At 47.3% G+C, this 18,251-nt stretch overlaps 1 protein-coding gene across 1 annotated transcript; it reads left to right on the top strand.

The window, feature by feature from the left end:
- The first annotated feature begins 245 nt into the window (after nt 1-245).
- On the top strand, nt 246-17,996 carry LOC144247018 (uncharacterized). The gene is given in 9 exon segments (XM_077786214.1): nt 246-302; nt 595-670; nt 15,499-15,590; nt 16,060-16,184; nt 16,261-16,478; nt 16,481-16,616; nt 16,831-16,944; nt 17,079-17,197; nt 17,350-17,996. Coding segments are annotated over 9 exon segments (1,584 nt in total).
- Nucleotides 17,997-18,251: the final 255 nt, after the last annotated feature.

The following is an 18,251-nucleotide window of genomic DNA, read 5'->3' as shown; positions in this document are numbered from 1 at the left end:
CATCTTTTCTTTCTAGTGTACCTGTTTGCTGCTGGAAGTGAAGGTGAGAACGGTCAGTACAGGGACCTTACGATTTGCAGGTCTGTGAGAAAACTGTATTAGCTCTTGACATTTCTACTGGCAGGAAAGTAGTCTTGTGCTAAATCTCCTGATTTCTGTCTTACCGTGTATTAAGGGAAAAGTCACTTAAATGATCAGGCTAATTAAGAGGGATCCTTGTTCCGGCCGTTCGATTCCAAGCTGAGATGTTTCTCCACTGCTCACTCTTGAAAGTGAACCTCTCCTTTATGGGCTTGGATACGGTTAGGGAGATGTTCAGAGCAAGGTGGCTCCTTGGGAAGCTGTCTTGGAAAGAACGTGCGCTGTTTTGCTATCCTGGAACAATCTCATTTCAGTAAAGCCAAAAGGAAAAAGAAAGAAGAGAGTGAGACACTGCCTCAAGTGTCTGAAGAAATCCATTACTGTATTGCTGCTGATTTAAAAGACTTGTTTGGAGCTTCAAAGAACAAACCAGAAAAGATTGTGGAAATACCCTGGGACAAAGAGGATGCGCAGGACCCTGCCCCCAGATGACCATTTGGACCTTTGCCCGAGAACAACGCATCTCAGGAGTCGAGCGCGTTCAAGTTTTCCTTCTTTGGAGACACAGAGGAGCTGGGCATCAAAGAAGGTAACAGCAGGACCCTTCTCACAGTGCCATTTCTAATGAAGAGCTTCTGGCAGGCACTGTAGAGCATTGTGGTGTAAAGAAGGTCAGGACGCAGGGGATTTTCCATAGCAGAAGACAGTAAGTAGGCAGAAGCATTTTGATCTTCATTTCTGCTTGCCAAGGCTGTGGTACATGAATGAGAGGTAACTCATGCTTGCATCTGAGGAATTCTGAAAGGCATGCTTTGAGAAGGCATTGGGGTTTTTGCTAAGTGGTGAAAAAGCTTGTTGTCATGCCCTGAATCTCTCAAACAGGGAGAAAGATGGCACACCAATCATTTCAAGTTTCAGAGAATCCAACAAGATTTTAAAGGAAATGTGTGTTAATGGAGAGGGAGGAGCAAGATCCTGGAGTTGACCGCAAGATCCACAAACATTCTCTTTGTTACTGAATTCTATTCTAGAACCTATAGAAGAAGGAAACTGAATGACACATGATGGTTGGAATGTTCAAGCTGTAGATAAAATGAGGCCTTATGAAAAGAAAATGAAACAACATTAAATCGAGTCACAGTCCTGTAGGAGAGAAAAGAAACCATTTGAAGTTATCCAAAATATTTAAAAAAAACAATGCAAAAACGCAAAGCAATGAGCCCACCACACTTGTGCTGAATTCAGAAAGTATTCAGGGTCTTCTGAATGCAACGATCAAATGTTTAAGAATACAGCAGAGATCCCGAGAACAGAGTGGAAAATCCTGGAGCAGAGATGTTGCTCAGAAAATCTGGCAGAAGTAGATTTTGTCCTTCCTACATCTGTCTTCTCCACTGTAAGTATTTGTCTTGAAAGGAGGAATTCTTCCTGACAAGTGGAGGAATAATCTGGATGTGGCTTTGTTTCTTTTTCGGTGCTGTTATTGCAGAGTCTTGCAGACTCGGAACAATAAAGCCGGTAAAAGTCACATGGCAAGAGGATTCACGTTTCCAAGACGGCAGCTCTGAGGGTGATGATGAGCCTGAGACGTGAGACACTGAAACGGACCAAGAAATGCAAGTTCCGTTTCTATTTGCTGTCTACTTGGCTGTAGTAGTGGGATGCTGTGGGAATATTAATAGCAGCACTCAGGGAATGGGAAACTGAGATTGCACACCTCTGAGCAGTGAAAGTCATCTTGGACAAGCATTTGTGCTGCCCAGAGTCAAAACTCCCAGCAGCCCATGTGATGTGAAGCTGAATATGAAAAGAGAGACGTTGAGCGCAAGAAATTAACGGGCTCATTTTGGTTTGACCAACTCCAAACTGAGTTTGGCCAGAAGCCAAAGACACAGTCAGTTTGCTGTTAAGAAGTTGTTTTTTTCCTAGAAGGCTCTATTTGGTTACTAGGGAATAAAGCTTTTCAATGTATACCATTTCTCTGAAGCACTACAGTTTTTACCTGCGTTCATGGAATTTGATAGTACAATTTTGGATGCTAAAATCCCTTTGTACTTGTCTAGGTTCGTTTCTTTACCACGCACACAAAGTGCTAGAGTTGTCTTCTTCTCCAAAGATGATGAACACCTAAGAGGTATGACAGCATTTCTTCACCCCCTTTTGTATTTTTTTAAATTCGTCCTGGAATTCCATGAGGAGGATAAAAATGCTGCCTGGTTATGAATGTTTTCTAGTCAAATTTTGTCATCCTTACTTGTGCTCAAAAGTGTTGTAGAATCCCATGAGAGAATCTTGGTAAAATAAAGACCAAGCAGATTTCTGGCTTTCTTCTCTTTCAGATAATTGCCTAATAGGAATGTAGACTTTTAGACCTTACCAAAACATTAGCCATGTGAAAAGTTAATTAGACATTTTTAATAATTTCAGGTATTTATATAATGTTTAACTTTTTCCTGTCTTTCTGGAGGTACCACTAGGGATGTTGATGTTCCTGTCAGCCACATAGGTCCCTGTGGTGCTTTGTCCTAATGAAGCTCGGAGTTTCTCTTCTGAACCCAGGGGATTTTGTATTTAGAAACAAAGAAAACAACAACCAAAGGAAACACACAGAATTCCCAAAAATTGCAGAGGCCAGCAAAACAATTGCTTGTTATATGTTTTGTAGAATAGTCTTAAGACAGGCTTAAATGGTGTGCATTTCTCAAGACTGATTCGATAACGCTGCAGAAATGTATTGCTGTGTTCATACAGTTCGTGCCCAGCACTCTTCCAGACTCTCTGATTTGCAGGGGGTGTTAAAGTGGAGAGCTCAGTCCTTAGCAGGCCCCAGTTCTGGGGGAAGATGTGTGATCCTGGTGCTGAGCTTCTAATGAAACAGCAGCTATTTCACTGCAATTTAGACTGCAGCATGCTGAGGAAAACTGCTGCTGCCTTTCATTGTCCCTCAGACACCAGGCTGCAGGAGGGAACATTTCTGTTGGGAGACAACGTCTGGTGGGGGGCAAGAGAACAGGAAGGATGAGAAGAATTGACTCCTGACTTTATTGCTGAGTTGCCCATGATTGTTAGAAGCAGCAGCACAATCGGAAGTGTTTAAGCCTATTAATTGGTTCTTTTTTTTGCACAGAGGGCCCAAAGTTGTTTTGTAGATCAGTAGAGTTCAGTGAAGAAAAAGGGTTGGGAAGACCAATGTAGATTATTGCTTGAGGTGAGTATGTAACATCTGTTCCCTGGGAACTGTAGGTGAAAGCTGAGCACGGGTAGGGAATGCAGGTATGAATGGGCATGCAGAATTAATTCAGGACCTGGAGAAGAGCCTGCAACTTTGCAACTCCCCAGGAACAAAAGTGTTTTAGCGTACCGGTGTGTATAACATCATGTTGTGTTGTCCAGGCAGGTAAACCACTACATCTTTGTATGTTACAGGAGCAGCTACTTAACTGTACGTAAAGGATGTATTTAAGAGAAGGAGTGAATTTAGAGACTTCTCCTAATAGTGGATTCAGAAACCTCTCTGAAGAATTTGTTAGATTTTGATTATTTCCCAGAAAGCCAAAGGAAGCTTAAGGATACGAAATAGAAAGTGTAAGGAAAGCAATAAACTCTTTACTGAATAGAAACGTGCCACGTTTGTTCCTTGAAGAAGTGGTCAAACAATGTTACTACCAAAATCCTTTCAAAGATCTAAGAGGAAAAAAAATTGGCAAATCCTGTTCGGCAGTGTTTCAAAGCTGGAGCTGATGGTCTTGGGTGCTGGGGAGCCACGGGAAGGCTCCAGTCCTGACTGTCCAGCCAGGCCGGGGCCATTGAGCTCCGGCTCATCCCTGGCAGCTCCAAGGGCAAGCAGGAATGTCAAAGGCGCCCCAGAGCCGGGCCAGGGCACACCTGGGCACTGGCCCCGGCTCTCCAGGAGTAGACAAGCTCTGCCAAGCCCGACCTGGGCACTGCCCCCAGCCCAGGGACACGCAGGTGCTTTGCCCAGAGCCGTGCCCATAGCAGCAGAGCTGTCACACCCCAGCTGGCTGTGGTGGGTGTGAGGCTCCAGCAGTGCCCGTGGGTGGGCTGGGCAGAGAATCAGCAGCAGCACAGGAGCTGGTGGCAGCGCTTGGGGAAGCACAGGGGTCAGCCTCTGCACGGCGACACAGCATGCACGCTGCAGGCTGCAGGCTGCATCAACATCCATTGGCATAATGATGACTTCTTTTACTACGTACTTACTACAGAACTACGACAGAATGGAAGATTTCTTTTACTAACTCATGGCTAAGTACTCAGCTCTCTTTATGTGGAGTATTTGAGGGATAGCTGTACCAAATTCGTAGCACCAGACAAAGGAATACCTGACTGCTTTTTAAGAGTTGAACATACTTGCAAAATTACAAAGGTGACCCTTTTTAATGTCAAAACATTTAGTTGGTTTCCTAGTAGGTTTTTTCACCATCATCTTTCCTCTGATATCGTTGAGATTAATGTGAAGATTAAGATTCAGTATGTTTTCTTTAGTCTTCCCTTTCGTGCTCTTTATCTTTTGGCACACCATTTTCCTTTCAACTCTATGGCTTCCCTCTGGTGTTTTAAATCAGGTGTAATATTTTGCTATTTCATGGTGCCACTCCCTCGATCTACTGAAGAGGGCCAAGCAATGCCGGTCTCTCGGCAGGTCCCAGGCGTCGCTCCTGCCGGCGGCCCCGGGGCAGGAGCGGCCCCGGCAGTGCCACGGCAGGGCTTCCCTCAGGTGTCGGCACTGCCAGCCCGGCTCTGCCGGGGCGCTCCGGCAGTGCCACGGCAGGGCTTCCCTCAGGTGTCGGCACTGCCAGCCCGGCTCTGCCGGGGCGCTCCGGCAGTGCCATGGCAGGGCTTCCCTCAGGTGTCGGCACTGCCAGCCCGGCTCTGCCGGGGCGCTCCGGCAGTGCCACGGCGCACGGCAGCTCTGGCACTGCAGCCTCGGCCAGCAGCAAGATCTGCGGGCCGGGACCCCGCAGGTCCCATTCCTGATGAAGAAAGGATGTCCTGTAACGCTTGACCTTTGCACACTTTCAAACCTGATCAACAAGAAGAGACATTTAACGTGTGCCGCACATGGCAGCCTGCAAGCTCGGAGTGATGGTCCGGTGTTAGAAAAGCAAAGTACTTGTTGCTAGAATGGTCTTTGAAGACTCAGGCCTGGGCACGTTTCACTGATCTCAGACCCAGAGGGAAGCTGACAAAGCTTGGGAAGAAGGACGCCCACTGATTGAGGACGCAAAGGATGCACAATTTAGGGGCCATAAGGACATCTGTTAGAACTGCCAAGATAAGGAAAACACTCCTAAAGTCAACTCAGCAAACATGCTGAAATCAGCTCCAGCTGGGTAAAAAAGTGTGCTGTTTGCAGGCAACAGGACTTTGGCACCCAAATTACCCTGGGCCTGGCCGTGGGATGGTTCCGGTCGCCAGAACACACAAAAAGATGTCTCAGTGCAAGTGCTGGGCATTGTGCTTCAAGAACCCGGATGAAAAATCTGGTGAGGCTGTGCTGGATTCTCGTGTGGTATCTACCCCTTCTCTCTTCTTCTTCTCAACACATATTGTAAGCCTGACTAAAAAACCCTACTTCGAGCCATGCTCACTGCCTTATTCTCAAAACTTGCAGCTGACTTAGAGGTTTAGTACCTTACAGAGCGGGTTTGAGGCCCTGCAGCTGGAGGGACAGACAAGTGATGAAGTGGGCAAGAGTCCTTCTGGAGCAGAGGGGGCACCTAGGGTAAGACAGCCAACACCATGTCTCGTGGCCACCTCTGTTCCGAAGGAAGGCAGGGTCATTGCAGGCCCTTCCAAAAGCATCTCAAGGGAAGCTTTCCGTCTCGCCTGCCCTGTTTCCTTGACTTTATCTGAATCTTTCTCTCAAAGAAAGTGTGAAATGCAAATTTGTGTTTTGTGTCAGGTAAATAAATGTAACCTGTGTAATTGTAATTGTGAAATGTGTGGAACACAGCCATGGGACAGTTATAAAGATGAGTTCTAATAAACAACTGAGAAAAGCATGGAAAAAGACTTGTGAACCAATCTTTTGCTTGCAAATAATAATGATAAGTCTGTGGGATTCCTTAAAATCAGAAGGTTTTGGGCACATTGCAAAGGGCAGGCCTCAGAGACACCAGGATGGTGATTAGAGCTACGCAGTAGCTATAAGATTTGTCAGCAGAAAAATTATACAAGAAGTAGAAAGAAAGAACAAATAGAACAATAGTCTGTGTATTAACGCTTGGGTAGAATAACTTCCTAAGTTGCAGAAAATTATATCTGGTGAGATATTAGGAAAGTCTAGGCTTAATAACGGAGCTCTGTGCATTGTATCTTGAGGCTTACAAGCAAGTATTGTATTCAAAATGAGCAAGCATTGTTTTAACTAAAGGTACGTGTGCTTGTAGTGATTGAATAGAACTACTGTCAATATGCTTTTGCTTTGTGTGACTGGTCAAAATGTTTATAAAGTAAGTTGTAACATTAAGTTCTTGGTCTGTTGCCTGGATGTGATGCTGGCATCTTCCCATTGTCATAACCATGTAATGAGACTGATGCTAAAAAATAAATATATACCACAGCAGCCCAGTCCCGTTCATGATTTGGATGTATCCCCCAGCTGGCGATAAAGAACCTTTTGAAAACTGGCTAGGGCATCACAGCATTTTAAGAACATCCTTGAGACCCATCATGAGCCATCTCCTTGCTGAAGATAGGTGCTGTTTTTAACCAGCATTTGATTACAGCAGGTCTGTTGACATCCATTGTGTGTAATCTGAAAATAGCTTGTTCAGCTAGGGAGTGAGGACATGCTCCCTACAGGTCCAGGGAGCCACAGGCTATGGCTTTGCTATGTTCAGAAAGCATCTCTCTGCTTAATTTTAATCCAGCTGGACTGAGTACAACTATACCCCAGTAGAAACAGAGTTTAGAGTGGGTTCACAAACTGAGCAAGTGTCCCAGCTTCCCAAGAGGTTTCTAAATCATGAAGCAGTCAAATCTGGCCCTAGCCTGGATGCTATATTCAGTTCACTTTGCCTTTGCCTTTGTGATGTGACTGAGGAGTGAGAATACTCTTCAAACCAGAGCTACAGAATTCCCTTTTATTTCTAACCTGTTTTTACATGCTCTTATTTATTATATACTTCTCAAGTATTGTTGCAATTCCCCAAAAAAGCACATCCTGTAATTTCCATGTGTAAGTGACTCCTGTGATGAAGGACTTGTGGCTTCTTGGACAGTTACTTTTTGTAATTGCACAAGAAATCTCCTATTCACCCCAAATAAATAGAGTTTTACTGCTATTTAAGCCCGACTTTCTGCTGAACACTTCCATATTAATGCTGGTTTTAAAGATGATACCTAAAGCTGTTAGGGTTGTTTTATTTATGGACCTGAATTAAAGCAACATCCTTATTAACTCAATCTTTTTAATTATACGTTGGGAATTTTCTCCGTAGCTTGGCCTGCTATTTGGGATCATTCACTTTACTTCCCCTTTTTATGACCAAAGTGTATTCCTGAATCCCATGGGTCTTTCCGGATTTGCTGCAGCAAATCAGTTGTCAGGACATTAAAGTTGATAATTTTATTAAGTGTCTGGGGTTTGTTCCAAATTCATCATTGCTTTGCATTAGAGTAGGAGCTGAAGAGGTAGGATGTTAGCTTTTCCATTTCATAACTTAAAGCAGCAGGTATTTTTGCAGCACTTTTCCCCTAGGCTAGGGCACACCTTTCCATACAAAGAGTTACCCCTGGGACAGGTGAGACTTTTAGACACTCAGGTACACTTTTGTCTGTGTTGATTTTAATACATGGGTGCCACACAAAGGGAAAATTTTCCTTATTTAAAAAGCAAAAATAATTCCTTGTAGTGGTATTTTAGTTGTAAACCCAAGGATTGTTTTTTTGAGAAGAGAGTTTAATTTCCTTTCTGCCTTCAGTTTAGTACCTTTTGAAATTGCCTCACCTTTGTTTCCCTGCTTTCCTTCTTACAGTGATGACGCACCTGAAAGGGATTTTTACTGGACAATACCCCAGCAGGGTTTGAACCATGATCTGTTGCTTTGGAAGCCAGAAGTTATAGAGGACAAGTTTGCTAGGCTTAGCATGAAACATTTGTGGACTACAATTTTCCTCCTGCACACAGCTCAGTTTGAGAGATTTTTAGGATCTCGGGCAAACTTGTTACTGTTGTGAGCTTGAGGGGGGATGGCCATCAGGGATAGTAATTGGGGACAGCTTGCCATGCTGTGCTTCAGCCTGTTGTAAGAGGGAGCAGGGCTTACTCCGTGGGGCGGGAGCAGGCAGAGTTTGTGCAGCAACAGCTCTCCCAGCCAATTGCAGAGATGCTCGGTGCAGTGGAAGCATTTGTGGCGCTTCCCTTGCTTTTATTTTTAATATGCTCTTCCCTCCGTCCCGCATCAGGTGATGTCCTGAAGCTTTCGCTCTGGTTTGTGCAGTAGAACTTGGTTAAACCAAACTCGTTCTGTTCAGTCATTTAGTTGTGACCTGTATGTGCCAGGAGCAGGTTCTGTATTTTGTTTCCTTTGCCTTTCTGAAATACCGTGCCGCAGTGTCAGCTCCGCAGCGCAGCTGAGCGAAACGTCTGAATTTCCATGCACACTATTTTCAAGAGGACTTAGGAGACACTGAAGAAATCTCATTGGCATTTACTGCAGTTTGCCAACATCCATTTTGATTAATGAGGCTGGAGTAGAGGGGGAGCGGAGAGCTGGAGAGCTGCATCAAATGGTACCGAGCTGCGGCTGCACAATCAGAAGTGGCTAATGCTGGTGTCAGTGAGGATGCTGGGCTTGGAGTGAGGATCCTGCAAGGCAGCCTGGCACCCTAAAGAATTGGGAAGAGGTTGAGGAGTGAATGCAAATCACAAAAACTGAGGACCAGAACTCTGGTCCCACCTTCTGGGTATCTAAAACAGCTGGAGGCACTGGATAATGCCATGATGGAAGAAAAGGATCTCTGAATCTCCATTACTCTGTGTTTTGGAACAGAGGAAAAGGCAAAAAAAAAATTGTTTAAATTCAATTCTCATTTTCTAAGGAGACTGTTAATTGTTCACCCCTCCTTCCATCTCCGGCCTAACTCTCAAGTTCATTTGACAGTGTGCAGGCAGTGTCTGCTGTGATGACAGAGCCCAATATCCAGTACCAGCAGCTGAGATCCAGGTAAGACACACGTAGTGTCTCTTTCAAGAGAGGTTCTTAAATTCAGAACCCTTTGTGCTGCTCAGTAACTTGAGCTGCTGTGTCTGACAAATGCCTGAATTTAGCTTTATGGTATTTCATACCCTACAGTCTTCTTTGCGTCTGTATTTCAAACACTGCCTTACCCAAAGCTGGAAGCAGAAGCAAGGGACTTCTTATACAATAGGGAATGCTGGACAGGACAAACGCAGATCAAGCCAATATAGCTAATGCTACATTCTCCGTTTATTCTTTATAAGATGGCAGTTTATATACACTTCAGTATCGTTTACAAATTGTGAGCACAGTATCATTGGTCAGCAAACATTGTTTGTCTTTGTCTTAAGGTGGCTAGAGTTCCACACTGCAGCCCTTCACCAATTCACACCCAGAAAACTCGTTGATACTGTGGTTACCTTAACATAATTTCGAACTGCGCAGTGACTAATTTCTTACTGTGTCAAAGGCTTCAAAGGCCTTACCAAGGCCCATTATCTGAGGCCTAGACTGGGGGTAGCTCAACCTTCACTCGAAATATAAATCGTGTCCTCTCTCTCAGAAATCCTGCAACAGGAAGCCCTGTTGCTCAGCCGCCAGGCTAGGAGGCAGGTGAGGACATTGACCTGTGGGCACACCACAGACCATGGCCCCCTAGGGGAATGAGGAGTCTCCTTTCCAAAGAATAAGCTCACTGAGAGATTGATTAGTTGTGGCATTTCCAATGTGTAACTGAAGAAAGGTAGAACCATCACTTTGTTTAGTGGTCAGCATTCCATTTGTCCTTTGGTAACCTTTTTCTCTTTAAGAATGGGGAGTATCAGTTGAAAGTCAGTCCTTTGCTCCTTTGATTTTGTAAAAATTGGTGTGCAAATGTTGTATTTACCATTCATTCCTAGGAATAGAATATTTGTATCAAGAGAATAAAACACACATCATTTTTGGAAGGCTACAATACTTGTGTTGTCATGTCTTGAATCACCAATAATTCTAGAAAAAAATAATTCATATTTCATTGTGCTCAGTGGTAAGACAGCTAGCGTGGTCTAATAATGTAAAGTGCTCGCAACTAGAAGTTCTCTACACATCTTTAAAAATCCACCCCCGAAAGAACAAAACAATCCCCAAGAAACTCTAACCCCCAAAGCCATAAGGGGCCTAATTTTGGTTTATTTCTGAGTGCACCCTAAGGACACTCCCCACGCCAAGCTGCTGAACACGGAGTTCTTTTGCAAGCCAGAGCACTCATACCCATGCTTAGATGTTCCAAGGTTTATGTGTGTGGGAGCTGTGCCCTTGGGTCAGATGCCAACAAACTGCACAGTACCTGAAAACCTAATTCAAGTGTCTGCAACCTTCTCCCTGCTGGAATCTCCCCAGGAAGGCATTTTTAATTTTTGCCACTCCTGATGCAGTTCCTGTTCTACAGTAATTTTGACAAATATGTTCACTTCTACCTGACATCCAGGCTGCAAGATCCTATTTTAGTTCCTCTGTGTCTAGTAGAGACTGTTCGCTTGGGTTTGCATGTGGCACTTTAAGTAATGGCAGAGAAAACATCACAGCTTTTTAAATTCCTTCTCTTAGCTTGGCTCTCATCCGTGCTGTTAATGCAGGTAAATGAAGTGCAGTCACGGTGGGGGGAAAGGGCATAGGAAGCAGGGAAGCCATTGATTTCAACATCTTCTTCACAAGCTTCTCACATGAAGTTGTTTCCTCTAGGAAATTCTAGTCAAAGATGTACATATGCAGTCTCATGTTTTTCCTAGAAAAAGCTTCAATTGGAAGGAAAAAAAGCCCAACATCTACAGCCTTTCCAAGAGAGATGATCTAAGCGAAAGCAAAGCTGAATTTGACATGCTGTAGTTTCTCGAAGGCAGCTGTGAGGTTTGATTTTTTTTTTTTTTTTTTAGGTTAAAAGCATATTTTCTGCCTTAGAGCCACATAGATTTTTATTTTATCTCCTTCTGCTTACACTCCTCTTATCATCCATGTGATTTGCAATACTTACTTTGCATAGGCAGAGTGAGTGATAAATGATGATCCATTTATGTCTCAGTGGAGGTTATTGTGGATGCTTGGATGCTGCCATGTTCTTTGATTTAACTGGGAACATAGCCAGGTTCTGAGCATGCATGGTATGTGTTTTGTACTGACAAGAAGATGAGGGAGAGAAAAGCATAAAAACAAGTGGTGCGGTCACTGTTTTAAATTCAAAAAGAATAGTAAGTCTTGGGGTTAACTTGGCAGTTAACTTTTTTTTTCCTGATTTCAGGCTACAGCTGTTGGAGTTAGTGGGGGGAAATGTGTTGTCATATGGAATAGCTTCATTTATTTTGACAAAAACCAGTCTTTCAGTCTTCATGGTGTGAAGGTAATGGTGGGTAGTGAAAAGAACTGCCTGTTGGATTACTCAATCTGTTGGCACCTACCAAAGGTGTCAGCATTTTACACAAAGAAAAAAGATAGACAATAACTGAAACAAAAGGCTTCTAGGATTCTCTCTGGTAACAAGTGCATGTCCGTTTATAAAACCTTATTTGAGTTCTGGGGGATAAAATACTTTTTACAAAACATTTCTTTTATATAAACATAATTTTAAAAACAATACTTTTTATATAGTAAAGGAGATGCTTTACTGCATGTATTGAAGCAATATCTAAAGTTCCTAAATTTGTTAGAAATGTAATTTAACAATAAATTTCCAACCTCCCAGTCTGGAAAAGACAAACTGTATGACCACAGAGAGTGGAAAGAGCAGCTCCTCTTCCTGACAAATTCAGGGTGGGATTGCCCCTTCTGTATTTGCACTCCCAGGCTCCCTTCAAGGGTGGGATCTGCTTAAGTCCAGTCCCGTAGAGTAGAGAAAATGATTCATTCTTGAAAACTCCACTATTGCTTTGATAGTCTGTTTTAAAGGTCCGTTTTACTTTTTTCTTCTGGTAGATAATGAATTTAAACTGTAGCAGAGAGCTCTGAAGGAATTGTTTCCTGTATCTGATTTCTGAAACTGTACAAGTCTCTGTATTTGCTCAGGTCCTGCTGATCTTCTCCACTGTGATGAATCTACACAGGACTCTTTCAAGCTTGCCACGCTGGTGTGGCAGCCTTTGCACCTTGGCAGAACCTGCCAACTGATGCTGGCAGGTAGCACTTGATCTACCTTGCACTTGAATTGACAAATACTTAAGTTTTCTTTGGTTTGGTGTTTGGTTTTGGTTGTTTATTTTTTTAATTTTAGACTTTGCAGCTTTATCATTTTACAGAACAATGACATTTAATTTTCTAGATACAAAACCAATTGTGATAAAGTCACACTGCAAAATCTTTTGTCTTGGGAGAGCAGCAAAGATAAAGTGGCAAAGTATACTGAGTATACTGGCTTTAAAAAGCTTTTCTTCCTATTCTAGAAAAGCAATTGGACTTCTTTCCATCTCCCCTGAACTTCCTGTTCTTCATCAGTAACCTCCCAACAGATAATGGTTGTCCTTATATCCTTTCAAAATCTCCCCCTCTCTATCATGGGCAGGAGGCTGGAATTCTTTTGTTCTGACCTCAGATAAAAGTCTTGGGACATGACAGTGAGAAATACAGAAGGCAATTGTTAGAGGGCTGTTTTGGGGTCTAATAACTACACTGGGCACTGTTATTTTAAGCTTCTGAGTTGTAATAAAGCAAACAACATTCAAAGGAAGAACTGTCAAATGTGGAGACAAAACTATCCTTAGGATGAGTGTGAGGGTGGTTAATGTCTGTCTCCTCCAGGCACTTCAGCTGACCATTGAAATGTGCTTTGTGTTTATTCAGCGGTGTCACCATTGCTAATTTTCTTCCTTCACTGAGGATTCAGGCATGGCAATGCCCCTGTAACAAAGCAGTGCCTTCACTTTCTTCCTGGTTTTCTCCAGAGAGGTCTTGAGGAAAATGTCAGTTCACCTGAAGCAGGTTTTGAATTTCTACAGTGCAAGACAATCCATGTGGATGCGACACTTTAGTCAGAGAAAGAGAAGCCAGATAAACTTTCCCAGGTGTTGTTCTGGGGAGTTTTGAGATGCCTGAGAGAAAGACTAAAAACAACCTTGCAGCTGGTGTTTTGAACGTCTGTTTTCTCATCAGATGTTTAGCAAAGGGTGTCTTGGGAATTAGCCAATGGTGCGAAGGGTTGCTGTGTGGTGGTGTGACAGTTTTACAAGGATTTATAAGGGTTTGGTAATTAAGTTAGAAATTAGTTGTTAGACAGGTCTTGTTGGTATGTTCCATGTGTCCCCTATTCCTCCCTAGGAAGGTTTTTCCCCACCTCCTTGCCACAAAGTTTTCCTGCCACAGGGTTGTCAATCTCCCTCTGTACCTAAAAATACCCCTGTCAGTCCAAGTTGTACACCCCCTCTCCCTGTCAATCCCTGAAACCGTCCCCATTTTCTTCTAGAATGTTTGATGTCAGTCATCCCTGTTCTTGTTAGTATTGGTCCCTGGAAACCTTTCCCCTCCCTAGGTTCTCCTCATTGGCCCCTGCACTGATGTAATCCCTTCCTATTGGTTGCACTGTGTTCACTCCCCTCACGCCCACACCCTTTATAATCCCGTGTCAGACCCAAGGTAGAGAGGCATCTGTCACTGTCCCGGTTTGGGAGAATAAAAGCTCTGCAGACCTCATACAGGTGTCCGCTCCCTATTCCTTTGCTTTGGATCTTCGTAGCTTTGCTGTGCCTTCGTCACCCACGCTGAGGCAATCACTGCCACCCGGTGCTCTAAGTGACGAGCCGGGGGCAGCCACACTTGTAGTTCCCTCCAGTCACTTGAAGGGGACAAGCTAGCCGGCACAAAAGATCCCCGTGACTAGGCAAGCGAAGCACTACAGTTTTGAGATGGCTGAGAGAAAGAATAAAAACAACCTTGCAGCTGGTGTTTTGAACGGCTGTTTTCTCATCAGATGTTTAGTAAAGGGTGTCTTGTGAATTAGCCAATGGTGTCAGGGGTTGCTGATTAAATGACTAATCAGGTCCACCTGTAATAGAACGGTGTATAAAATAATGGGTTTCTAATAAACTCGGATTAACCTTCTGAAGAGACCTAGAGTCCATGTGTGGCCTCAGTTCCACTCCTGACTCAATGCACAATCTCTGGGCGACTGCCCCCTGCCAGGGGCAGGAGCAGAGATTTCCCTTGGCCGGGGCTGGAGCCCTGGAGTGGCAGTGCCTGAACAGCACCTTACTGCCAAAAGTACCAGCCTCGATGGCTGCCCCAGGGCGTGGCATTCGGCCTTGCACTTGCTGCAGGAGTCCCTGCCTGGGTTCCCTCCTGGCCAAACCTTCGCACCCATCTCAGAACCTGGGCAGTTACCAAGGGGGCCGCCTCAAGTGGTTGCCAGGGACCTGAGGCCATGGCTGCCCCAATTGTGGATGCACGATGCTGATGTCAGAGTGGCCATTGTGACCCGTGCAAGCAAGGTCACAAAAGGGAAGGCTGGGCTCAGGCCGCGTGTCAGTGCGACCTGACAACGGGAGGAGAAGGCAGGGCAGGGACGCTGCTGCTCAGGGACCAGCGGAGCCCCACAGCTCGGGGCTCTGGGCCTGTGCTGCAGGCTCCCCTGCCTCTCCCTGCCCAGAATCAGCGGAGGAACAGCCAGAGCGGACTGCGGTGTTCCTCGAGGCGACGACGGGAGGAAAAGGCGGACAGGAGTAGGGCTCACGCAGGGCTCAGCAGGGACTAGTGCCCTCGTGGCTCTGGGCCTGTTCTGCAAACTCCCCACACTCTTCTGTCTCCCAGACAGAGAGAGAACCAGCACCTGGAGGAGACTGTGACCTTTCTGGACAGGGACTCACCGCTGACGGCTGCCATGTGCGACAGCAAGCAGGAGGGCCCTGGTGCCAGGGAGCCAGGTGAGGGCAAAGCCGCCCTCCCAGAGCCGGGGCCAGGGGCTCCTGTGGCAGGCGTTGTGTGGGGCCCAGAGCAGAGGCAGGGGGAGGCAGGAGCTGCTCAGCCATGCCGCGGCTGGGAGCCTCCTTCCTCCCCAAGTGGGGCCCAGCTGGGCCAGGGGGCAGCTCTTGGGACACCCGTGCCCACAATGGCCCCTGCTCTCCAAGGCCTCCAGCCCTGCCCATCAGCCAGGCAGGCAGGCAGGGACAGAGCAGCCCTTGGGGCCGATGCTGCTGCAGCCAAAGAGCCCCGCAGAGGTGCTCATGCCCGCTGCCATTGGCTCTGTGCCCTGCAGTGTGCATGCTGTGTCGCCGAGCAGAGGCTGATCCGGACATCTGCGGTGACAAACTGGAGAAGGGCGGACTCTGTGCCCACGTGTTCTGCCTGGTGAGTGGCTCCGGGAGCTCCCTCCACCATTGCAATGGGCAGTTCCTGCCCCTCTCTTCTCATCTGTTCCTCCCCTCTGCTGCAGTTCTTTGCCACTCTACTTTTTCCTCAAGACAATGACCATGTTGGAGTCATGGGATTTCTTCCTAGAGATATCCAAATTGCAGTGTGGAGGGCAGCACAAAAGGTGAGTGTCCCATGCAAGCAGGGAGATTTGTGCCAGGTGAGGTTTGCCAGAGCTTAGCCCAGACACTTGGAAGGAAAGGCCTGCCCTTCTGGCCGGATGTGGGACAAAATCTGGCTCCCAGCAGCTGCACAGAGGCTCTGGCATGGGAGCCCCCCTCCTCCACCAGACGGCTCTGTGGGCTGAGACCCAGCAGCGGCCACATCCTGCGCCCTGCCCGGAGCGCTGGGGCTGCCTGGGGAGGCCCCGAGGCTGCTGCTGATGGGGCTGCTTGGCTCTTTCCAGCGCTGCTGCGTCTGTGGCCAGAGTGGGGCAACCATCATGTGCTGCAAGGAGGGCTGTGACAGATGGTTCCACCTGCCCTGTGCCAAGGAGGGCAGCTGCGTCACACAGTATATTCCATATTACAGGTACCTCCTCCCCACTCCGGGTCACCCCTGGCAGAAGATCCAACATTTCTCACTTTGCCCATCCATTTTCCTCCAGCTCCTTCTGCCCTGTGCACCGTCCAAAGCAGGACATTGAGGCAACTCCAGAGCCAGGCACCGATTGTCTCATCTGCATGGAGCCAGTGGAGGATAGAAAGACTTTCAGAACCCTGGTGTGCCCAGTGTGCAAAAGGGCCTGGTTCCACAGGGACTGCATCCAGGTAGGAGCCCTCCCCTCAGCCCCAGGGCACAGCAGGTGCTCAGCAGCACCAGGGCCTTGCTCACCCTGCTTCTGTTTGCCCTGCAGGGACAGGCCATGCGTTCTGGTGCTTTATACTTCCAGTGCCCCCTGTGCAGAGACCAGGAGGCATTCCCTGTCGAAATGTTCATCCTGGGGATCCGAATCCCCTTCAGGTTGGTGTCCTTCTGCCTGCCTCACAGGACAGGAGCTGCAAGGTCTGTGCTCTGCCAGGCCCTGCCATACCAGTCCTGTCCCTGCCCTGTCCTGTGAGTCTGGGCTTTAGCTTCACGCACGCCTTGGAAAAGTACGGGACAAAGAGCAGGGACAACCTGTACCTCCATGAGGGGAGGGCAGCAGAAACTCATCAGCTTTTCCTTTCTCCATCAGACAGCCAACATGGGAGGACAACCATGCCTATGCGTACCTAGGAGAGAGGCACAGGAGGTGCAATGCCAGGGATTGCCTTTACCTGGGAGGCAGGGAGGAGGCAGAGGAAGAGGGGTAAGTTGGGGAGCTGCACCTGAGGCTCTGCAGGGTAGCCGTGTCACTTCAACGGCTCAAAGAGAAAAGAACTAGAAGAGCTTGGCCGGACAATCACTTTGTCTTCAGTGCCATAAACCCATTTGCTTCCCCAGGCCCTGGGAACTGCTCCTGTGCTCCTCCTGCGCTGCTGAGGGCACCCACAGGCGCTGCTCCGGCCTGAGAAACAGCGTACAGAGCTGGGAGTGTGACAGCTGTGCTGGTCTTGAAACGGGTATGAGGCAAAGCACCCGGTGTCCCTGGGCTGGGGGCAGTGCCCAGGCTGGGCCTGGCAGAGCCCGTCTGCTCCTGAAGGGCTGGGGTTCTGCTCTGGCCAGGCTTGCCTTGGGCCTGGGTGCTCTTTGACATTCCTGCTTGTCCTTACAGCCTCCAGGGATGAGCCAGAGCTCAGTGGCCCCAGCCCGACCAGTCAGTCAGGACTGGAGCCTGCTCACGGCTCCACAGAATCTGAGGCCATCAGCCCCAGCTCCCATGGCCCGGTGCCATCGGGGCTGGATCCCCAGGCTTCATCCGCAGAGACCAGCAGCCGCAGCAGCCACCAACGCACAGCACGGCAGCAGTCTCTGCCATCTCCCTCGCTGGACACCAGCAGCCCCAGCAGAACAAGGTCAATGTACAGCAGCACCCCTGAGCTTGAGGACAGGGGCCATTCCAGACATGCTGGGCCTGGCCGCAGGCGCACCCGCTCCCACCAGCAAGGTCGGGCCCCAGATGGACCAGTCCGTTCGAGGAGTCGCTGTGACATGTGCAGCATGACAAGACCAAGGACTGAGAGGCCCAGGCAAAGGGATACTCCGTCAGGGACGTCCCCCAGACGCAGCCGCTCCCACCTGCAGCGCAGAGCCTCAGATCAACCTCTCTGGTCCAGGAGTCGCCAGGACAGGAGCAGGAGGAGAGCAGCAAGCTCTGAGAGGCCCAGGCGCACGGGAACACCGTCAGAGAGTTCCCGTAGGAGCAACCGCTCCCACCAGAGGCATTGGGCCTCAACTGGGACCTCCAACAGCAGCACGTAGCCTCATCTTTTCTTTCTAGTGTACCTGTTTGCTGCTGGAAGTGAAGGTGAGAACGGTCAGTACAGGGACCTTACGATTTGCAGGTCTGTGAGAAAACTGTATTATCTCTTGACATTTCTACTGGCAGGAAAGTAGTCTTGTGCTAAATCCCTTGATTTCTGTCTTACCGTGTATTAAGGGAAAAGTCACTTAAATGATCAGGCTAATTAAGAGGGATCCTTGTTCCGGCCGTTCGATTCCAAGCTGAGATGTTTC

This window comes from Lonchura striata, chromosome 12 (genome assembly GCF_046129695.1).
Source record: "Lonchura striata isolate bLonStr1 chromosome 12, bLonStr1.mat, whole genome shotgun sequence".
In the NCBI taxonomy this organism is placed as follows: Eukaryota; Metazoa; Chordata; class Aves; order Passeriformes; family Estrildidae; genus Lonchura; species Lonchura striata.
Note: the sequence above shows the minus strand (reverse complement) of the source record. Positions and strands in the feature narration are given on the sequence as shown.